Source organism: Culex pipiens, chromosome 3 (assembly GCF_016801865.2).
Source record: "Culex pipiens pallens isolate TS chromosome 3, TS_CPP_V2, whole genome shotgun sequence".
Classification (NCBI taxonomy): domain Eukaryota; kingdom Metazoa; phylum Arthropoda; class Insecta; order Diptera; family Culicidae; genus Culex; species Culex pipiens.
This window is the reverse complement of record NC_068939.1, coordinates 17,821,466-17,846,660: the sequence shown is the minus strand read 5'-3', so window position 1 is coordinate 17,846,660 and position 25,195 is coordinate 17,821,466. Positions and strand designations below refer to the sequence as shown.

Genomic DNA, 25,195 nt, shown 5'->3' with positions numbered 1-25,195 from the left:
TTCACCTCAAAGTAATTTTGATGATGAATTATGCATTCCCAAGGAATTAAACTTGGATATTGACAAAGATTGTGACGTCATTGAATATAAAAAGTTCAAATATGTATGCGGCGAAGAAAGATTAAAAAAACTTTTAGAAACAATTAATTTAAAACATCTAAATAATGAAAATCATGACGCCATAGTTTTCATGATTCGAAAATTCAATAAATTATTTTTCCTCGAGGGCGATGAATTGACTTTTACAAATGCAGCAATTCACGAAATCGAAACAACAACAAACATACCAATTAATAAACGGCAATATAGAATGCCAGAATCTACGAAAACTCATATTGACGAACAGATCGAAGAAATGCTTAAATTAGGAATTATTCAACCTAGCAAAAGTCCTTGGAATGCTCCTGTACTGTGCATCCCGAAGAAAGTGGGAGCTGATGGCAAGAAAAAATACAGAATCGTGGTTGATTTTAGAGCATTAAATCTTATAACGAAACCATTTGTTTTTCCGATTCCATTAATAAACGAGATTCTGGATAACATTGGTGATGCTCAATATTTTTCTTCGATTGATTTAAAATCAGGATTTTATCAAATACTCATTCATCCAAAAGATGCGGCTAAAACTGCATTTTCTACTTGGAAGGGACATTATGAATTTTTAAGAATGCCTATGGGTCTCAAAAACAGTCCGGCAACTTTTCAAAAGCTAATGAATATTATTCTTTTTGAAATTCAACCAGTGAAGGCTTTTGTCTATCTGGATGACATTATTATATTTGGAAATACCATAAAAGAACATAACGATAATCTGTTCAAAATTTTAAATGCTTTAAGTCGTCATAATTTGAAAGTGGAGCCGTCCAAATGTAGCATTTTGAAGACACAAATTAAATATTTGGGTCATACTATTGACAAACATGGAATTAGACCAACGGAAGATAATATAAATATTATTAAAAATTTAAAACGTCCTCAAAACATAAAAGATGTTCGTTCATTTCTTGGAACAGTTAACTTTTACGGAAAATTCATACCAAATATGGCAGATAAACGAAAACATTTAAATAATTTACTAAAAAAGGATGTCAAATTCAAATGGTCAGAGGATTGTGAAAAAGCATTTCATGATTTAAAACAATGCTTGATGACAGAACCAATTTTAGTTCGTCCAAATTATAATGATACATTTGTGATTACTACAGATGCTAGTGATTATGCTGTAGGGGCAGTATTATCAAATGCCAAAACAAATGACAATCCAATTGCATACGCCAGTAGAGCATTAAGTATTTCTGAAAAGAAATATTATACAATTGAAAAAGAATTACTTGCTATTGTATGGGCTATTGAGTATTTTAAACACTATATTTTTAATCAACAGTTTATTGTCTATACTGACCATAGACCATTAATTGCAATTTGGAGATTAAAAGAAACCTCACCAACTCTTTCAAAATTAAGATTAAAAATTCAAGGAATTGGGTGTGACATTAGATACAAACAAGGCAAAGAAAATGTTGTTGCAGATTTTCTTTCTCGCATTAAACATGAAGATGTTGAGGAAATTAATTCAGAAAATAATTTAATTGCTGTCGTGACCAGACAACAGAAACGTCAACAAAAGGATTCATCAAACCAAATTGGAAATTCGAAAAATCTAATTATAGATGATATCAACATAGATATAACAAATGATATCTCGCAAAATGAAGAGGATTTAAATGAAACTATCGACGTATTACAAACAATCGATATTGGAAATGAAAAGGAAGATGATTCATGGAAAAAGTATTCTTTGGACGACTTCTTCGATGCTCAAAATAAGGATGAAATTGATTTTAAATTACTTAAATTTACAAAAACAATGCTAAACGAAAGTGATGCAGATGCCACATTCGTAATACTAAATAGTAAAACAGCATTTAAAGAATTATCTCAATTAGTTGACCTACCACATGGTATGAAAGATTACTTGTATGATAATATTTTATCCATTCCGGAACACAAAATGTATGGTTTAATTATCAATGGCTCAGTTAAATCAGTAACAAACATTGAAGAACTTTTCAATGGATTAGTAAAAAGTTTTGAAAATTGTCCTGATTTCATAAAATCAGTTCGAAACATACAAATTGTTTCGTTTAGAAATTTGCAACACAATCCAGATGTAAACATTTTAAGATTTATAGCTGGAAAATATAAAAAAATATTCACATTATATGCATCAAATGACACTAGAATGTTTGTTAAAATGGAAGACAGAGATACGGTGTTAAAAGAATTTCATGATTCACCATTAGGAGGTCATGTAGGTGGAAGAAGAATGCTTCAACGTATTAGTCCTCTTTTCACATGGGATAATATGCGTCGAGACGTTGAAAATTATGTAAAGCAATGTGAATCATGTCAAAAAAATAAAATTTGGCCAAAACACAAAATTCCAATGAAAATTACGACAACGTCGACAGAACCTTTTCAGAAAGTTTATATGGATATAGTAATTTTAACTATATCCGAAGACAATAATCGGTATGGATTAGTCATTCAAGACGATCTAACGAGATTTTTAGTAGTTGCTCCTTTACCGGATCAAGAAAGCACGACAGTGGCAAGAGCTTTTGTAGAGCATTTCATTTGTCGATTTGGTGCTCCAGCAGAAGTCGTAACAGACCAAGGAGCTAATTTTATGAGTAATTTATTAAAACATACTTGCAAAATATTAAAAATCAAGAAAATTAATACAAGTGCCTATCATCCACAGGCAAATTTAGTTGAACGTTCAAATAGAGAACTTAAAACGTTCTTACGAAATTACATTGCAGGAAATCCTCAAACGTGGGATCAGTTATTACCATTTTTCACGTTTCAATTTAATACCACAGTAAACTCATCTACTGGATATTCACCTTTTGAATTATTATATGGTAGACAAGCTAGAATTCCGAATTCAGTCTACAATGTTACGGAGACAGAACTAAATTACGATGATTATGTTACAGAGATGAAAGCAAATTTTAAAAATATTCACGACAAAGCTGTACAAAATGTATTGGCTTCAAAACACAAAAGAAAAGAAATTTATGACAAAAATGCGAGAGAATGGCAACCCTGGTATGGAGATCTAGTTATAGTTGAAACTATTCCATCAGGTGTCGGAAAAAAATTACAAAGCTTATGGAGAGGTCCTTATGAAGTGGTGGATTTGCCAAGTGAGCAAACAACAGTAATTAAAAATGGTAATAAATTAGAGAAGATTCATAATAATAGGTTGAAAAAGTTTAATGACTAAATTAGATAATTAAATGTTATAAGTTAATATGGATGCATGAATTATAATTAACATAGAAATAGCTAAACTTATAATGATTAAAATAGTCATAGATTGCATGCGATTAAAACATTAGAGGAAAGTATTTAAAGTGCCTTAACTAAACTAAAACATTAATAAATATAAATGCTATTTACTAATCAAATCACAGAAATGTAAACTAAATGCATGGAATAATAGCATGAATTAACAATTTTGAAAATCCACGTGGTATAAAAAAAAAAAAACAAATATTCAAAGAAAAAAAAAGAGTGCACTCTAATAACTATGGAAAAGTACAAGATATTATATTAAAGTGTGAATGAAATTAATGAAAATACATGACATATTCAAGACAAGGGAACCGAAATAGATTGTAGTCCGTTATTACCGGTAAAATATGTTTTAGGAGGTCGTTGGTACACTGTAGATAGTAAATTAAGAGAAACATACAATCCAATTATACTAACTTCTGACTTAGTAACAGATTGGAATTATGAAGCCATTCCAAATTTGATAGAAACTGGCATTTATAATCCTAAAAGTATAAACAAAATGAGAAACATGATTTTCGGACAAAACGCTGGCAGAATTGCAGCAACGATAATGTATAGAACCTTGGCAGGGCAAAATCCCAGTCACCAAGGGTTTAAATTCGATTCCTTATTAGCATCGCCAATAACGGATCATGAATTAATAAGACTATTGAAAGCGATTATGAAAGGAATTTCAATATTTTCGGAAATAACATCATTTTTCCTAGGAACTTATATAATTATCGTTCAAGTAATTAAAATTAAAAATAAATTATTTGGCGCCGTAATAGGATAACATAAAAAAAGAGCTCAAGAAAATCAAATAAAAAAAAAAATATATAAAAAAATAACAAAAATGAGATGCGAACTGAATGAATCAATGAATGAATGAGTGTTTATATGGACAAGGTACTGCAGACCAGAATGAATGTGTAAAAGAATGTTTTAAGTATGATAAATGGTTCGACATAGCCACAAACAAAATTATAATTTATTATTTTCATTTTTTTTATTATATAGAAGGTAGTTCCAGAATAATTAGTAAATATACAAAAACCAGCGTTAACGACCTATTTCCAGCATAAAAAGAGAGAGAGGAGGATGATTCCGCAAGCGAAATCTTAGGTAGGCTACTCTCCTTGTAATAATAATTATTTTTTTTATTTTTTTAGCCATGACAAGAAAGGAATATATATTATGGCACATTAATGACCAAGCCACGTAGCCTAGTGGTAACGCTTCCGCCTTGTAAACGGTAGATCGGGGTTCAAATCCCGGCTCGGACCAACACAACTGGTGATCTTTTCCCTTCTGGATTCGATTGCTTAGTAAAGGGAAGGTAGTGTATCGTCACAAACTGGACCTTATCACGACATCATAGGTCGCCATGTTAACATTAGTTGAGTGAAAAAAAGCCACTGAATCCGCTTTGTAAATGCCGGCTCCGATACTCTTCACGGGTATTCCCCTCAGGAACTGGGGAAGATTTACTTCACACATTTAAAAAAAAAAAAGTAAAATATTCAACTGGGCATAGTAATTAATAATAATAATAATGATAAGCAAAATCGATACAATGCAACAATACAATTTAAGAGATCGTAAAATGTTTTAAAATTAAGTGGAAAAAAACAAATACATGTTAAATTATAAACCCACATACACAAACACTACACTTATTAAATTAAGATTCCGGAGTTCACCAATGGGACATCAAGATCAACAAACATCGCAGAAGTTCCTCGAGCTCTAACAATTAATCGAAAACGGTTGAGGTATGATAGGATTTGTGAGGTGAAAGGTGAAACTTGATTCAAATGGATTGATAATCTGATAATTGAAAAATCGATGGCAGCAGTGCAGCAATAACTTTGTGTGGAGGAAAGATATATCTGTTCAATCAAAATAAATGTGAATGGAACCGAATACTTTATGAACGATTAACTCATGAGACGAAGGATGAAACATGATCTGAACATCAGATATAGATCAAAACAATTGGATACTATACAATCGCTACTCGTTACAATTGGATGAAACCGATAATCACATTTTAATGCTGATCAAAACAAATGAATGGAACTGCAATTCGCTACAAATTAAAAACAACCGAATGGATAGCACAGTGTATTCACACATAAAGGATTGACGCAAATCTCCACACAATTTCTTCAAATATGCTGGAAAAGAAACGACATAGACAGAATGGTATCAGATTAAGTTGGCAAGAATCATTTTCACTGAAAACCAAGCAATGACTTGATTATTTTAAACCGTAAGATTGATATTGAAGAGTGGATATGACAACAATATAATTTGTTTTTTCAACACGGAAGGAACGTCATCAGCCACAACATCAACATCAAGGTTGATAGTTTTTTCATCAGCCACAACATCAACATCAAGGTTGATAGTTTTTTCATCAGCCACAACATCAGCGAGATCATCAATTAATAATCATCATCATCGAACAGAATCAATTGTAATAACAATCAAAATTAAGTTAAATATTAAGTCTAACCAATTTCCAACATATACCTAGCTGACAGTAGATGATCGTCTTTAGCAGACGAACATCTAGCTCGTAAGTGTGGGGATATGAAGCGACCCTCGCCTTACCAGAAAAATTCACAGTAGATTTTCTCTGTTAAAAACGAAAATATTAGGAAAAGGCGAATCAGGAGAGTTGTAAGAAAAAGGAAGACAAATAAAAATCAATTAGGAGCGTAGGACGGGAAAACCCGACAACACTTTTATGACCCACTTAAGTGGCACGCGCAGAAAGGTGCCCGACGAGAGACAAACAAATAACAATATCTGTGAAAAAGGACAGGCACGACTGGAAAATAAATAAAGATTACATTATCTATGGGTTAAGTCATAAAAGGACTGCGACTAATTTCTGAGAAAAATCTGAGAATTAGAGCGCGGTGGAAAGAAATAGAACATTTATATTAGGATTTTAAGAGTGAGAGAAATAAAATAGGCCAGGATATTATGTATAACTTGGAAGGATTTTTAGAGTGGGGGGAAAAATAAATAAAATAAGAAAAAAAGAGAGTTATATATTGTAGAATTCTGGGAATTAAGGAAACTTTTCATTATATCAAGAAAAATACAGGTTGGAGTGGGGGTTGTAAATGAGACAAAAATATATTATATAAGTTAGAGGAAGAATTTTTGGAGTGAAACCGAAAAGGACGGATATATTATGCAACATCAAAAACTAGAGTGGGGGTAAACATATAAGATATTAAATAATTAAATAAATAACTAGATTTAGTATAAAAACCCAAGCTGAAATCAAATAAAGTCGGTCAGTAAATGAGACAGTGAAAGAGAGTGAAAGTGTTTGATCCGAAATATCCAGTCGAAGTGCCTTGGACTTAGCCGGCTGCACGCTTCACCTGTTACAATTTTGTTGAGAGTTTTCTTTTTAGTTCGCTAGATATTCAAATTTACAAATTGAATATCCAAAGTCGACACCCTGTCGCATCCAATACCAACTTCGGTGGCATTTAAAGCAAACTATGATGGAACCTGGTCCTTCTTATCCTCCACCACCCTGCGTCGAGCCTTCCCAGCCGTGGGTGGTTGTGTTTGCGAAAGTCGACGGAAACCCGTTTACCAACGGGTGGGAGGTTCCACAACATTTGAGCTGGTTTTTGGGGCTGTGCAGCGGATGTTAGTTCAAAAATATTTACTTTCCTCTCGTGAGCGCGCTCGGTGCTTTATTACACACCAATAAAATAATTTCGTACATTTCCGTGTTCCATCCCCATGAAAAAAAGATTTTTCACTGTCTTTTTTATTCTGTTTGAGGCGCTCTACGAGTGTCCTGCAGTGGCAGCCCCGTAACAGCTGCGTGGGAATGGGGTCCCTGATTTTTTTGAATATTAGACCAAATTATACGTCCGTTTTCGCTGTAATTAGAAAAATTATTATGAAAATGTTTTTTTGAATTAAAAATGAAGTTGAAATTTTTGGCCCGAACTTTAAGTACTCGTATAATATTTAGTTCACTGTGCACACACACACACAAACACATACGGCCACCCACACAACATAGTTGCTATGGAAGTTTTTTTTTGTAATCATTTCCGATCTTTACTAAAACAATATTTTCAATTTTTTTAAATCAAGACTAACATTTCAAAAGGGCTAAATATTCAATATTACGCCCTTTCAAAATGTTAGATTTGGTTTAAAAATATTTAAAAAAAAATTTCGAGAAGATCGGAAAATTTAGTTGCTGAGATATCTACGTTAGAAAATGGTGGGTCATTTGGGTGATACTTGGAAAACATCAATTTCCATGTTTTTAAACCTTTTCATGGCAATCTCTCAGCAACTAAGGGTCGTATCAACAAAGTTCAAAAAAACAAAGTATAGAGAATTTTCTCAGCTTTTCAAAAATATTTTTTTAAGGTGGGCAAACATGTGCGCTAATTTAAAATGAGCATGAGCATGAGCATGGTTGACTGCCAATGAGCTGCTACTCCGTTATTGACAGATCAGCTGAAGTTAAACAATGAATCAAAAATGATCAGTGGGAGCCAACCATCCGTTCACTGTTTAACCCCTGAAGACCCCGACTTTATTAGTCAATACCGGCGCCCTCCCAAGAAGCCTGCAGTTCAACAAAAGGGAGGAATGTTAGTCCGATAGTTGAAGTTGCAGACTCATCAAGCACATAGTTTTTCGCTATATACTTGTTGATACCGCTTGAGACCGTTGAATCCACAGCATCTCCTTCAAGCATCACGTGATTATTATTTTTTTTGGGTTAGTAGGATAAGGTATTGGCTTTTCGATGCCTCCCGAGCTACGATGCTATGGGGAGGACTTTCATAACAAACCCGTCGGCGAGCCTTCCGAACAACGATGCTATGGGAAGGTCTTTCTAATTAGCACACCAAAACACTCGCGCACAGGTATTTAAATACTGAATAAATGTAATTTATCATCACGATTACCCAGACGACATTGATGATATAGGAAGGACTTTTTACAGTCATTTACAGTAATACTTAAACTTATTTCAATGCAACAATTCACACGACGTCGTGCCTCCCGATCAACGATGATGTAGGAAGGACTTGAGCAAGCCAATCAGGATGAAACACGAAATAAAATTCTTTTCTTTTCACACACAATGCCACATAATTGACCGCGCGTCACCTCCCAACAAATTGAACTGATTTTTTTCTGCTTGTGGGCAAGCCAATCAGGATGAAACACGAAATAAAATTCTTTTTTTTCACACACAATGCCACATAATTAACCGCGCGTCACCACCCAACTAACCAAACATGTGCGCTAATTTAAAATTATGAAAAACTGCGACTGTTTTCAAAAAAGTTACTTAAAAATGGCTTTAACTTGAAAGCGGTGCACTTGATCAAAATTTCACTAAAGTACTTTTCGATTGCAAATTTGTTTTTACATCGAAAAATGAAGTTGAAAAATTTTTGCGGCCGATATTTCGATTTTTTGAAAAAATCAGTATTGATTAAAAAATTCATAACTCGGTCAAAGATTTTTTGAGAGCGTCCAATTTCCCGTCCCGGGAAAAAATTTCCCGGGAATTCCCGGAAAAAAATATTTCCCGTTTCCCGGGAAATTTGTAAATTTCCCGGGAATTCCCGAAATACAAGCAGAAGTATACATTTTCCTACCTTTTTGGCACCAATGTTTTGAAATTATACAAAAAAAAAAAAAAAAAATAATAATTGGAGAACCTGATTTGATTTTATTTATTTTCATCTACTGTTCATATTGAACTAATCAGCTTGTCTGTAAATTTCATGTCAAGGTTTAATTCAGATAATATTTATTTCTGAAGCATTCACCACTAGGAATATTGTTTGCTTATATGTTGGACCACAAAACTTACGCTGTTATGGAATGAATATAAACTATTTTATTTTTGACAACCTTTTTTAATGGTTTTTTGTAATATCATTTGAAAATAAGATATTTACATCTTCCGGCCAACATTTTTTTTTTGACTTTTTTTTTTATCTTGAACATGTTGGATGGAAATTGAACTGATATAATTAATTTTTTAAAAAAGGTTTGTGTGAGAAGAATTTGTTTCTAAGTATTCGAGAAATTACAGATTGAAGTTATAAACTCATGAAGCACGTGAGCTACCAAGGGCGTAAGAGGGTTACATATGAAAAAATATCGTTGAATTTCAACCACTTTTAAATACTCAAAACTTTTTTAATCTAATTAATTTATTAGGCTGAATACCATATAACTAAAATCATATCATAAAACCATGAAAAACCATTAAAAAACAACTTCATATCATATGAAATTTACCCAAAGAATGCAACTATATTTCAAAAACTCGCTCCAAATATTTGAAAACTTTGAGTTGTGATTTCATGTAATAGTGTTTCAAGTTAAAAATCAATAGAAATTAGGTTTTTAAGGTTAATTCAATGATTATTTATTTATTCACAAGTTGATTTTTTTTAATTTTTTTATTTTTATTTTATGGAGACAAATTTAAAAGCAATTTAACGGTTGTGGAGCAACGATTTAAGCTATCCAAACACTTTGATTTAAAAAAATCCTTCTCAACAAAAATACTAATAATATTTTCCTTCATTTGGGAAGATTTGAAAGATTTAAAAATTAGAAAGTTTATATATTTTCTCAAAGTTGCATGATTTTTTACAAGCAGTCAAGCCATTAATTGATCCTCACACTCATTTTTGCCATTAAACTTGCTATTCTATACAATTTCGTTGCAAAAGATTTATCAGACACAGGATTAGAACAATTTTCGTTAAATTTCAAATTTCCCGGAAATTCCCGGGATTTCCCGGGAAATTTGTTGAAAATTTCCCGTTTCCCGGGAATTTTGTAACCCCGGGAAATTGGACGCTCTAGATTTTTTGCACAACCTGGAAATTTCTGAAAAGTTGGCATTTTATGTCCTCTAAAACTTATCAAAAAATAAAAATAGTGTGTTTTGCAAATCAAGTTTTAGTGACAAAAAGTTAAATAAAAAATCACCAAAAAAAATTTTACCGTGTATCTTTTTTTTCCAGTGTAGTCCATTTCCATACCTACAACTTTGCCCAAGACACCAAATCGATCAAAAAATTCCTTCAAAAGATACAGATTTTTGAATTTTCATACATCATTTTTGTATGGACAGCTGCCAAATTTGTATGGAAAATTATATGGACAAACTAATGATGCAAAATGGCTTCTTTGGGCATTCCGAAGGCACCAAAAAAGTTTCAGTCGGATTAAAAAATACAAAAATTAAAATTCTGAAAAAAAGTCCGATTTCGTAGAGAATTGCTCCTTTAAAATAGTCGTTTATAGAAAAAGTTGATAAGTTTCTTATTTACAAAGTTTGATGCCAAGGTTATCATAAATTGCTTAAGGCAAAATTACAGTTGTGATCCTGGAAACAGTTTCATAAATAATTGACTATCCAAGTAAGAATCTCTTGAAATTTTCAAAAGTGACCTTTTCAAAAAAAAAAAAAAATGCAAAAATAGGGATGCAGCCGAAAAACAATATCACTACAATTTTATTGCAAGATCGAATTTTCCAATTTTTTTAACCCTCTACAACCCAATCCCGTCCCTAAAAATTCGTAAAAAATCATTTTTTTTAACCAATTTCTGCTTTTTAAGAAGTCTTGCCAATGCTTACTCTTAAAATTTCAGAAAATTTTAGGGTTGGATGTGGGACTTGTTTAATGTGACTTTGACAATGTTTTTAAAAATGTAATTTTTTCTGGGGTCACCTTTGGCTATGTTTCCACTAAAATTTTCTATATTATTTGTAAAAACAAGTTTGCAGTAATTTGTGTACTGTCCCATTTTATTACAATTTAAATTGTAATGGTATCATTGTATAGTAACAAAATGTGAAAAACATACATAAAATTGAAAAAGTGGCTCTAAAAACATTGAAAAACGAAATAGACAAAAGATAATGATAGGAAATGGTAAGATAAGAAAAATACCATCAAAAACAAACATAAGCTAATCATAATAAAGAAGACAAATTTAAAAAATCGAAAATAAATTGGGCATTAGAAGTTTAAAGTACACTAAAATTTGTTTTGATAAATTGTATCATTCTAAATGTGAAGCTTTTTGATGTATTTTTATTTAAATTAAACTGCAAATTTTTGTCCATTTCGAGTTAACTGGAAAACTTTTTTTTAATTTTCGTTTCTGTTCTTTCAAATTTGGACATTTAGTTGCAAAAAGTAGCTTAAAATTTCGCCTCGGCCTCGAGGCGCGGTGGTTAGCGGCTTCGGCTGCCGATCCCTAAGTTGCAATGGGGCGCTGGTTCGATTGCCGCCTTATCCTCCTGGCCTTCTATCGGATGGGGAAGTAAAACGTCGGTCCATTTGCGTAAAATAGGTTTTGGGTGACTCACCACACATAACCTTCGGACGCCTAGAAATGAGCAGAAACTTGCAACAGAGTCCACAAAAGACCCGGGGGTCGTTAAAGTGGATTGCCTTGCTTTTTTTAGCTTTAAATTTGTGAAATTTCCCAATCTTCAAGAATTTTTTTGTTTAAAGCGATCGAGTACGGTTTTTTTGAACATTTTTTTTTTCCAAAAGTCTTAATTTGTTCCAAAATGTTGTCCTTAATTCTCTATGGCTTTAGAAGTGGCTTTATTTTACCCTTAAACATATCGAAAAATAATAAATAAAATGAACCAGTCCAATTTTTAATATTTTTTTCTTTGTGCCATTTTTTTCTTTTGAATAGTCCTAATCAATATTTACTAACATATCAAAAGGGCGTAATATTGAATGTTTGGTGTTTTTGAAATGTTAGTCTTGATTTAAAATTATTAAAAATATTTTTTTCGAACAGATCGGAAAATTTCATGAATGTTTCATATTTTAACATTCTAAATCTGACCATTAGTTACTGAGATATCGACATAAGAAAAAAGTGGGTTGTTTGGGTGAGACTTAGAAAACATCAATTTGCATGGCAATACCTCAGCAACTAAGGGTCGTATCAACAAAGTCCGAAATAGCAAAATATAGAGAATTTTCTCAGCTTTTCAAAAATATTTTTTGCAAAGCTGAGCAAACATGGGCACTTTTTTTTTAAGAAATCAATAACTGCGACTTTTTTGAAAAAAGTTACATAAAAATGGCTATAACTTGAAAACGGTGCACTTTATCAAAATTACACTACAGTACTTTTTGATTGCAAATTCAATTTTACATCGAAAATGAAAATGAAAAAAAATTTCGACCAATATTTCGATTTTTTTGAAAAAAAATTGTATTGGTTCAAAAAATCATAACTCGGTCAAAGATTTTTTGCGCATCCTGGAAATTTCTGAAAAGTTGGCATTTTTTTTTTTTTTTTTTTTTTTTTTTTTTTTTTTTTTTTTTTTTTTTTTTTTTTTTTTTTTTTTTTGGCGTATCAAAAAATAAAAAAAGAATAAAAATAGTGATTTTTTGCAAATCAAGTTTTAATGACAAAAACAAGTTAAATAAAAAATCTCATTTCTTTACCGTGTATCATTTTTTTTCAGTGTAGTTCATATCCATACCTACAACTTTGCCGAAGACACCAAATCGATCAAAAAATTCCTTTAAAAGATACAGATTTTTGAATTTTCATGCATCATTTTTGTATGGACAGCTGCCAAATTTTTATGAAAAATTATATAAAACGAAGTTGATTTTATAGCTGTCTACAAGGACTTCGCCGCCCCGGGCTCCTAAGTGTATGAAAGTATGGCACGGAGCGACGGCGCCGAATACCCATATTTACACAAAGAATTTTAGAGCGCCCGCCGCGGGATTCGAACCTGCGACCTCTGGATTGTGAGTCCAGTGCGCGGTCCGATTGATCCACACGGGCGGGACGGCGGGAAAATTATATGGACAAACTAATAATGCAAAATGGCTTCTTTGGGCATACCGAAGGCACCAAAAAAGTTTCAGCCGGATTAAAAAATACAGAAAAAATCGAATGACTGAAATCTCAGAGAATTGCTCAGCTGCGAAAATTATATGGACCCTTGTGTGGGTGAACCAATGACACTAAATGGCATCTTTGGTCATAAGAAAGGCCCTCACATAGTTTGGCAATTAATAGGTTTATTTGTATTCAAGTTTTTAGGGATAATTTATCGGAGATTTTTGTTAATATGAAATTCTAAGCATTTTGTTATGTAAATATTTGCATAAAGTCTCGATCAATTGAATAATGAAAAAAATCTAACTTAACTGACTATTTTGTTCAATCAATTGAAATTGTGATGCTCTAATCTGGTGTCGCTATGCCATTACATTAAACGGTTTACGTATCGCGTGACAAAAAAGCCTATTTATTTACGTAATGTGGTATCCCCTTCCGCTATGATGGCATAATTAATCCGCGATTTCCATAATTACTGATGCAATTTAGATCAAGGGCCACCCATCACATAGGACACTCATGAGCATTTAACTGGCGTTGACACGTAGACCACATAACCAGTGCACAACCATGTAAATATTTCCAAGTGCAAACAGCCAGCTGTTAAATTATTCCACCGTTTTGAGCTTTAAATATTTCATCAGATTCACACCTCGCATCCTATAGTTAGTGGCGGCGCACTCATGACGTTTCAATTATAGCTTTATCACAACACTACCAGCCCATCAGGAGGAGGTTCAGTAGCCTAATAGGGTGGCAACATGAAGGTTTTATAATCAAACAACCGAACTGAAAGCTCCACACCGCCGGCGCCACCCTCGCAAGCCCAACAAGCCCGCCAATGAATGAACATAACCTCAAAAAGCTTCTAGTCGAGCAGTTTAGAAGAGCAGTAGCGAAGTGGCAATGGAAAACAATTCGACCGAAAGGTGCGGTGCCGCTTGTCTTTCTCGTTGAGCAAACACACTCGTCATAAAACACACACACACAATTGTTCGGCAAATATTCATTTATGAAAGCAGAGGGCTTTGGTTTTGCTTTGGCTCCACGTCCGGATCGTAGATCTGCGTGATCCTTTCCGAACACCAGTGATGAGAATGTCGTCACTGATTCGTAACATGGTATTTTATTGAGATTTTATTGATAAGTTTTGGCTTTCTGACCCTTGAATCTTGACAAAGAAAAGCATGGTCCAGAAATCCTGGGGATACTTTGAGAATTGGATCCTCAATCCGGACAACACGAAAAAAAACTCTTCCTTGCTATTTTTTTTCCAGCAGTGGAGTTGCCAGAGTGCCTGGGCCCTGTCCCTTTCGGAGCGCCGCACACCAGGGTGAAAGTGTGCAGAAATTACTTCCAACTAGTTGAGCAGCAAATTGTGTGCAAGAATGTTGAGAACCACTTCTAACTTTTGCCCCGGCGAGATATCGCTGCGGATCGGGCTGCCAAGTGTTGGGGATAACACTGTTCGTGGTTTTGGGGCGAGTGCAGCCGACGCAGTGGCGTTGAAAAAATCCAATATTGTCTTTAAAAGCAAATTGGATTCTGCAATTCAAGATAATTTCGGGAACTTTTTTTAAAAGAAATTTTTAGAACCTCAATATTCGTTGGAGAATTTGATTCAGAAGTTATTAAGTACAACAGGAAAAAAGTGTGAATTTACTCGACACGGAAAAGATGAATCACAAGGAAACTCAGTTATTGTAAACTTGAGATTCGACTAGACGGTTGAATCACACGTAAAATCATGCTTTTACGTATAATTTGTTGCAAATTTACATCAAGTTGCATTTATATTTAAACGTAAAATGACGTGCAAGTGTGTTAATTATGATGTAACATTCAGAAATATTTTTTGAAAATTTTGGTGGAGAAAAAATATCAATTCTTACAATTTTGGTATGTTCGGTATGAGGAATTTTTGCAAGCAACGCAATTAATTCAGGGTTGACCAAAGCATGGCCCGCGGGCCAAACGTGGCCCGCGAGGTGATTTTTTGTGGCCCGCGGACCCATTTTGAATGAAGATGTTGATTGGCCCTTTGACGCATCTGCTAGTAATTTAATAATTCCTAAAAAAATTGATTACATTTATGCTTTTTATTTATGAACCTTTTTTGTTTTTGTTAGTATAGAACTAATAATTTTTCCATACTTTGATCCCGATTATATAAAAAAAATATTATATTGAAAAATCAATCTTATTAAAAAAAAAATGTTGGTAACACTAAATGTGATTGAAAAGAGTAAATTTTGTCCAAATTTTCATCAAACATTTTTGGAAATGAGTTACATTGGAATTTATAAAAGCAGAAAACTGTGAACATAGTTAAAATAAACTTATATAATAATTAAACAATATTGCGTACGATTTTTTACATATCTGGGACTCAAACTGATTTTGCACTTAGAACCTTCCATCTTGTGATAAAGTGTGGGCTACGATTCTGAATACCTAATATCTGATAAAGGCAGAGTTAAATTTATTGAAAATTTGAGAATTATTTTTTGGAAAATCCTTAGGCAACGATTTATCATTACAGTTGCACATTATTTAAAAAAAAACAAGTTTACGTACTTTAACAAAGTTAGTGTAATCCATAAAAAAAATAAAAAAAAAAATAAAAAAAAATAATGATTGTAGAGGCATGAAAGTTTCAATAAAAAGCAGATGAATATTATTTGTGTTGCTATTTTTTTTTTTTTGATTTTCTGATTTTAATAAAATTGAAACAATCGTTTGAAAGCTTTTTGTACAAAAATATTTGAATTTTTGACGAAAATGTTACAAAAATTCCTGATATGAAAAAAAAAACACTTCAACGGATAGATCATTTTTAAGTTTTATAGATTGATATTTTTTTTAAATTTTTCTCATTTGGCCCGCAACCTCATGTGAGCTTCAAATTTGGCCCGCCATTTAAAAACTTTGAGCACCTCTGAATTAATTGATTCTATTTCGAAAGAGCCATGACGTCAACGCCATGAGACGCTGGATAAATTTTTGTTTGTGTAAAACCCATGTTTTCTTATAAGATTCGGAAATAAGTCTTTGATTTCGAATTGCAGTTAATTTTATCAAAATGCATTTTTTTTTATAAAGAAATGTTATGCATAATGTTAAGCATATTATATTTCATTATTATAGCATTATAATATCAAATTATCATGAAAAATATGGTATAAAATAGTAGTTTATGCAACAAGTTGCAAAAAGAGGATTTTTTCAGCACGAGTCGTACATTTATCCAACGAGGTTCACCGAGTTGGATAAATACGAAGAGTGCTGAAAAAATCAAGTTTTGCAACGAGTTCTATACAACATTTTTTGCAATTCCAAAAAACACACACTGAGTGAAATTTTATGTCAAATTTTCATGTATTTTGTCAATAAATCGTTTAAATAAAAAAAAATTGAAAAGTGTTACTTTTTAAAACAAGTGCTGAAAAGTTCAACTTTTCAGCACCCTTTTGAGTGCTGAAAAGTAGAACTTTTCAGCATTTATTTTGAAAAGTGTTGCTATTCGATTCTGTTATTTTTGGTACCGAAAAGTAGGCTATTTCGTCGTTCAAGAATGACAGGAAAAGTAAGTAGTTTCACGACGGAATTGCAAAAAACAAATTTGCAATCAATGGTACTCTAGTGAAATTTTCCTAAAATGCACCGTTTTCAATTTGTAGCCATTTTAAGGTAACTTTATTGAAAATAGTCGCAGTTTTTCATTTTTTTAAATTAGTGCACATGTTTGCCCACTTCTGGAAAAAAATATTTTTGATACGACCCTTAGTTGCTGAGATATTGCCATGCAAAGGTTTAGAAACATAAAAATTGATGTTTTCTAAGTCTCACCCAAACAATCCACCATTTCCTAACATCCTTGAAATTTTCCGATTTTTTCGAAAAAAATATTTTAATTTTTTTTAAATCAAGACTAACATTACAAAAGGGTCAAACATTCAATATTACGCCCTTTTGAAATGTTAGCCTTGATTTTATTTTATTTATAAACATTTCACAACACTAACTAACATTTCAAAAGGGCGTAATATTGAATGTTTGACCTTTTTGAAATGTTAGTTTTGATTTAAAAATTTTAAGCTATTGTTTTCGAAAAAATCGGAAAATTTCACGGATGTTTCATATTCTAACATTGTAAATCAGAACATTAGTTGCTGAGATATTGACATTAGAAAATACTGGGTTGTTTGGGTGAGACTCAGAAAACATCAATTTTCCTGTTTTTAAACCATTGCATGGCAATATCTCAGCAACTAAGGGTCGTATCAGCAAAGTTCAAAAAAGCAAAACATAGAGAATTTTGTCAGCTTTCCAAAAATATTTTTTTAAAGTGGGAAAACATGAGCACTAATTTTAAAAAAAAGAATAACTGCGATTATTTTGAAAAAAGTTACCTCAAAATGGATTTAACTTGAAAACGGTGCACTTTATGAAAATTTCACTAGAGTATTTTTTGATTGCAAATTTGATTTTACATCGAAAAAAGAAGTTGAAAAATTTTTGCGACCAATTATTCGATTTTTCGAAAAAATCAGTATTGATTCAAAAATTCAGACCTCGGTCAAAGCCCTGGGCTTTGTCATAATGAGTATCATAGGTTTGATGCTTATTTGGCACGGAGTATGATTTGATCCGATGTGGAATTAAAATCGAAGTTTTCAGTATATTGCTGAAGCTTCCATTTTTACACATGGACACCACTTCATGCTACGAGAACCCACTTTGACGCAGTCTCAGGGCTTAATCGATGACCGGTAAGCTGTCATCGAGACAAGGAGGTTCTCCGATAGTGGAAATATCACATTTGTACAATGAACCAAAACTACATATGTGATTTTTCCCTATCTTAATGTGGGTGTCAGGTTAGGATGCAGGTTTTGAAAAATTCAGTTTTTGTAGAATTTAGGATTTTAACTAAAAAAATCAACTTTTTATACTTTGCATTTAGTTATTTAGGGACAAAATTAGTAATAGTGAATTTAGTAATCCTATCGGAATCGGTGATTTTCATTCAAGTAGCATAAAAACCATTCTGATTTGTCAAAATTTTCATAGAGTCTCGATCAATCAATAGTGAAATGATATCGGACTAAATTCGTTGATCTGTTGAACTACACAGAAAAAAATAATGTAAATTTGGAAGCTTTAATTTTGGAAGGTTGAATATTACCTCTTTTATGATGTAATTTTACCTCAATTTAGACTGAAAAAGTGACATTACACCAGAAAAGTGGTAAAATTACACATTTTCAGAGGTAAAATTACACCTTTTTTCTGACATAAAAGATGTACCCCTTCCCAAATGTAATATTACCATGATTTTTTTTCTGTGTAACGACTGTCGGATTATGAATGTATCGACCATTGTTGCGAATCGAGGATCTACTGGAATTCTGACGATTAAATGGTCGTCTCTTTTTCAATTCACGACTTGTAAAATATGAAATGTTAATCTATTTTTTTTTAAGAAGCCAGACAGGTTTGAAAAGAAACTTTCTAGATTTTTTGGCTATTAATTAAAATGTCGGGGATTTGAGATAAGAGTAGCTTTCGGATATGTTACTTTAAATCTTGAATTCAATTCAAGTTAGGTAGTTATCCGGAAATGAATATTTGGACTTTTGGACTTATAAATAACACACAACTGTGCATTTATTCTAGAGTCAGATCCATACAGCGTCAGTGTTTGTTTGGTCGAAGTGTACTAATTCTTTGGCAGATCTGGTTCTAGTTGTAATGTACGACAAGACTACCGACGGACGTGACAGGACGAGGGCCCAGTTTAGAGGTTGTGCGGTTAGATCACCCTCCAAAAAAAAAAAAAATAGACCTTGGTCAAAGATTTTTTGCACAACCTGGAAATTTCTGAAAAGTTGGCATTTTATGTCCTCTAAAACATATAAAAAAAATTAAAAATAGTGTTTTTTGCCAAAAAGTGAAATTAAAAATCACCAAAAAATTTTTAACTCGTATAATTTTTTTTCAGTGTATTCCATATCCATACCTAGCACTTTGCCAAATCGATCAAAAAATTCCTTAAAAAATACAGTTTTTTGAAATTTCATAAATCATTTTTGTATGGACAGCTGCCAAATTTGTATGGAAAATTATATGGACAAACTAATGATGCAAAATGTCTTCTTTGGGCATACCGAGGGCACCAAAAAAGTTTCAGCCGGATTAAAAAATACAAAAAAATGACCGAAACCTGAGAGAACTGCTCATTTTCGGTCTGAAACAACTTCATTAATTTCTCGATAAAGTGCATCGTTTATTTTTTTAGAATAAAAAATTAAAGCAAAAAAATATTTTTGCAACTCCGTCGTGAAACTACATACATTTCCTGTCATTCTTGAATAACGAAACAGCCTACTTTTCTGTACCAAAAACAACAGAATTGAACAGCAACCCATTCCAAAACAAATGCCGAAAAGTTCTATTTTCCTGCACCAAAATGGATGCTGAAAAGTTGAATTTTTCAGCACTTGTTTGGAAAAGTTATACTTTTCAATATTTTTTTTTATTTTAAACGATTTATTGACTCAACGCATGGAAATTTGTCCTACAATTCTGTTCAAATAGTGTTTTCAGAATTGGCTAAGACGTTGCAGGGAACTCGTTGTAAAACTTGATTTTTTCATCACTCGTCGTATTTATCCAACTCGGTGAACCTCGTACGACTCGTGTTGAAAAAATCTTCTTTTTCACTATTATTTTGGATCTATTCCTATGATTAAAAAATCCTGATTCGGACCTCGGATAAACATTTTCAATTTGAAAGTGTTAAACTTAGCAATCATACGCCACTGCCATTACACTTCCGAAAGAAACGCTGTCTCGGAATACCCCCTTTTACCCTTTTGGCCTGTTCCAACTGGTGTCTGGTGGAGAGCATTGTGCTGCACCAGTACGCCAAAAAGGTGGATTATCCGGGTTTGGATGTCGTCACAGGACGTCCTAGTCGACAGAGAAACAGAAAAAAAAGGTTGAAAATAACCCTTTGGACAGGGTGCAGTGGAATTGTTGAAATTCCAACGAAAAAAAAGTCGGCGTCACTTGGACTTAACTGACAGTGACAGCTCCAGAGCAGGGGGAGCGGGATGCAATTTGTGTGGAACCCTTCCGAAAGCATGGCTGCTGCGTGAGACACGCTTGCGCGCGCGAAGGTCAAATGCCACGGAACGTGACCCCTTCCGGGTTGGCCCTTTCCACGTGCTGGGATTGTGATCGGAGGGATGCTGGAAAGTTTTGAAGTTTGATGAAATTGCGGAAGTTTTGGATATTAAATGTTTGACGAGTTGAAGTTTGGTTTATTGGACAGAAAACTCAAAAACAGAAAAATAAAATTTAGAGATTTAAACATATGATAACACAAGACTACGTTCAACGACTATTATGTGCAGAAGAAGCTTCCGCTTTTGATTAGATTTTTCTAGTGTTTGCAATCCACTTGTGTTCTGAAGCTTCATCCGTCTCATCGTCGTGTCGGTATGTCGGCCTATCCATCTACGACAGACATTTCTCGTATGTTTCCTATCCCCTTTCAGTTCCCTACTCGTCACAAATATGTGTGAGAGAGAGTGTCTTTTTACCTTTTTCTCCAAAAAATATGATCTTATCAAAAAATTGTTTCATTTAAAAGGTGAGGTGTTTGTCTCTTGTTTTGAAACTCCTAGAACTTAATTTAGAATCCCCCCAAAAAATGAACCCATTTATAGACCTTGCATAATGCAGTTACACGCGCACGTACCGAACGCAGAACTTTCCCAAAACGAATCGTGTGCATCGCGCCTAGCCCTTATGAATTTTTAATGAGCAGCCACCGCCGCAGAAGAGCCCGCGAAAACCAATCGATTGATTGCACTTGCACAAGTGGCCGCTGCTGCTGCCGCTGCGGTCTAGCGCGCACCCATCAATAGTTGATGATGACCGGAACGGGGCCGGGTGAAAATGTGTGGTTATGACCTTCGGCACGCCACCACCCTTCCGGAAGAGGGCGTCCAACGCGGACTCATTAGAAGGGGGTGGGGTGTATAAAAAGGACCGTTCTAGGTACAGCTGGACATCAGTAGCAGTTGGCAGGTTCTGACCACAAAACCACACGCGGAAGCAGTCGTTTGATTCTAGTTGAAGCAGTTGAAATGTTCCGATTTGTAGCAGTAGTTGCCCTGTTGGGAGTTGCGCTGGCGTACGAGCACCACGGATACGTCAATGAGGTCAAGCACATCCCGTACAAGTACTACGGTGGCATGGAGGGAGGTATCGGGGGAGGAATCGGTATCGGAGGTGGTATTGGCGGAGGATTCGGAGGAAGTCAGGTGAGTTAGTTGGTATAAATGGTGGGATTAGCGTCGATCTACAGCGGCTACCTCGTAATTTTTAGGGAGGCTACAAGGAGGAGAGCGGCCTGGACTACTACAGCTATCCCAAGTACAAGTTCGAGTACGGAGTAAAGGATATCCACACCGGAGATCAAAAGAGCCAGTGGGAGATGCGTGATGGAGATGTTGTCAAGGGAGCGTACACCTTGGATGAGGCCGATGGAACCCAGCGTATCGTGGAGTACTACGCCGATAGCAAGAACGGTTTCGAGGCCAAGGTCAAGAACATCGGACACGCTATCGAGGGAGGTATCGGCGGCGGATACGGCCATGGTTACAGCTACAGCAAGCTGAAGAAGTACAACTAAGCGTCACCCTAATGTGAGTCTTTGAGCTTCCATTTCCGACTACTGAGACCTTGTACCTAGTGCTGTGATCTGTCCTGAACGTGCTACGACATAATGCTATTCCTCAATAAAAAGTGAACCAAAGCTGATGTGGGTCGTCATTTATCATCCCGTGTTACATCCGTTTGGACGGGTACCAGATGTGTCTCAGCTGACCTTCAGAGTAACCCTACGCTTTAAAATAATTAATCTTCCCGGATACGTTGGGGGGAAGGTCCGGCATGGGCTTTTGTGCGTGTCAGACCGGACATGAATACGAGATTTGTGTTCTACATTCGAATCGGGGAGGTATCAATTTGTCCCATTTTCTATGCTGTTTAGTGTGTCCTGAACCGTTAGGCTGATACATGATTTATCTATTTAAAACATTTAGCTGCGAATCTCCCGAACAATGCATCCGTATGCAAAAATCTAACCCTTCTCTTCACAATGTCAGGCTAAATCCTACAACGCCGCAGAGTTAGGACAAACGATAGTACATATCTGCCTGACCTTCTCACATACACGAGAGGCTAGCATGTGTTTGTTTGTTCGCAATCAACGTGGTAGATTTGGGGACTCGTCGTCGTACTTATTTAAAGGTCTCCACAGTGGAATTAAGATTTGAACAACACGCACACGAAATGAAGACTGTTATTATCATCGAGGCGGCTTCCCCAGCTCAACTCTCCAGCTGTAGCCTAGAAGAGGTCCGTTTTGTCATCATCATTATCGAGCACGGAAGCTGGCACTCTTGCGTGGGCTGAAGGACGTGCCATAGGGGAGCTGTCCGGACTAATGGCGAATCTTTTCTGATAACTTTTTATGGTCCGATTCTGACACCCTTTTTGGTCTATTGAAAAGCACCGACAATAAAATATTTCAATCTTCACGGCGAATACGGATCCGAACCCCCTAAAGCATGTGTGCTAGCTTGCGTCATTCGCACGTTACACACGTACTTGAAAAATTAAAGGGTGCTCCAGAGAAGCCGTTCCGGTTGAGCCCGCTGTCATCTCCCTTGGTACGGTACGTGTTAGCGTCCGACGAATGAGCTTTTAGCACAGGTTCTGGCGGTGGGTGGTAAGCCAAATGGACACCCAAACTAAAGTAGCTTGCTATCGAATGTGACTACCAAGTCTTAGATGATCATTAAATGTCAATATCTAAATAACTAATAATAGTGCAGATGTTTGTATGCACTCCTATGTAAACAATGACATCTTTTGAAATTGATGGAATATGATTCAATGAATTCGCAAATCTTCAAGAACATCAATATTTCTTACTATGGCTGATAGGTTTATACAGCCATTCCACGTCAACAGGAAGTCTGCAAATCAAAAGTGCTCCGATTTGGCTCAAATTTGGAGTGGAGGTTCTTTGACCCAAATAATTAGACCCGTATTTTTTTGTTTGACGATTTGGGTGCTCCTATCCAAAATAAGGTGATCAAAAAAATGATTTTTTCGTCGATTTTCGCAAAAGCACATTTTTCAAAAAAGCATATCTCCGGAGCGGCTGAGCCGATTTCAGAGCGCCACATTTCAAAAGAAAGGTTATTAGTTGGGTGTTTAAGGAAAAATATGTGGAGGTTCGAAAAAGCTAGCTGAATATTTGAAAAGATCCTATGAAAATTTCATTTGCTTATTTGAAGGTCTCGGGACCAAAGAGCTCATATCTGCAAATATCTCGGTTTAGTTTTCAAAAAGCCGTAAGAGCCATTTTTTTTTTTTTTTAATTTATATTTATTTCTCAAATTTCTTTTCCATGTACATTCATTCAGTTAAAATATTATTGAGTGTCCAATCACAAACGATGACTTTTCACCTCAATTTTAAATACTAGCAACTTTCATTTATTCATGAAATATTGTAGCTTTCGCTATTCAGTGATTTCAAATGTAGGAGGTCCTACATGTACAAAAGGGAAAAGGGATACCTAAAAACTAACTTATAAACTATATAAAGAGCGGATCAATGCAGCTGACGACTGCAATGATTTTTGTCGAAATGCATCAATTATCTTATTGGACATAATATCCAAAGTGTCAACTTCGGCTAATTGATGAAGATCACTGGTACTGAACCAGGGAGGAAGTTTCAAAATCATTTTCAGAATTTTGTTCTGAATCCTCTGAAGTTTTTTCTTCCTGGTTAAGCAACAGCTTGTCCAGATCGGCACAGCATAAAGCATGGCAGGTCTGAAAATTTGTTTATAAATTAACAGTTTATTCTTGAGACAAAGTCTAGAATTCCTGTTTATAAGTGGATACAAACATTTAATATATTTGTTACATTTAACCTGGATACTTTCAATGTGATCCTTGTAAGTAAGGTTTTTGTCAAAACCAAGTCCAAGATATTTCACTTGATCCTCCCACTTTAAATTTACCTCATTCATCTTTATAATGTGATGACTTTTTGGTTTAAGAAAATCAGCCCTTGGTTTGTGAGGGAAAATAATAAGTTGAGTTTTTGCAGCATTTGGAGTAATTTTCCATTCTTTCAAATAAGAATTGAAAATATCCAAGCTTTTTTGTAATCTTCTTGTGATGACACGAAGGCTTCTGCCTTTGGCGGAGATGCTTGTGTCATCAGCAAAAAGTGATTTCTGACATCCTGGGGGCAAATCAGGCAAGTCAGAAGTAAAAATATTGTATAAAATTGGACCCAAAATGCTTCCTTGAGGGACGCCAGCACGTACAGGTAGTTGATCAGATTTGCTATTCTGATAACATACCTGCAGAGTACGATCCGTCAAATAATTTTGAATAATTTTCACGATATAAATCAGAAAATTAAACCTTTTCAATTTCGCAATCAAACCTTTATGCCAAACACTGTCAAATGCTTTTTCTATGTCTAGAAGAGCAGCGCCAGTAGAATAGCCCTCAGATTTGTTGCTTCGAATTAAATTTGAAACTCTCAACAACTGATGAGTAGTTGAATGCCCAAGGCGAAACCCAAACTGCTCATCAGCGAAAATTGAATTTTCATTAATGTGCGCCATCATTCTATTAAGAATTATTCTTTCGAATAATTTACTAATAGATGAAAGCAAACTAATGGGCCGATAGCTTGAGGCTTCAGCAGGATTTTTATCCGGTTTCAAAATCGGAATTACTTTGGCATTTTTCCAACTACTGGGAAAATATGCCAAATCAAAACATTTGTTGAAA

At 34.4% G+C, this 25,195-nt stretch overlaps 2 protein-coding genes across 10 annotated transcripts in view; both read left to right on the top strand.

Annotated features, from left to right (window-relative positions):
* LOC120413476 (protein alan shepard) overlaps positions 1-25,195 on the top strand; it is a 334,433-nt gene that overhangs the window by 16,575 nt on the left and 292,663 nt on the right. The window lies entirely within an intron of this gene.
* On the top strand, positions 21,336-22,215 carry LOC120413482 (adult-specific cuticular protein ACP-20-like). Its single transcript, XM_039574332.2, has 2 exons — positions 21,336-21,625; positions 21,691-22,215. Exons 1-2 carry the CDS (start codon positions 21,449-21,451, stop codon positions 21,994-21,996), a joined length of 483 nt encoding a protein of 160 aa, XP_039430266.1. The 5' UTR covers positions 21,336-21,448; the 3' UTR covers positions 21,997-22,215.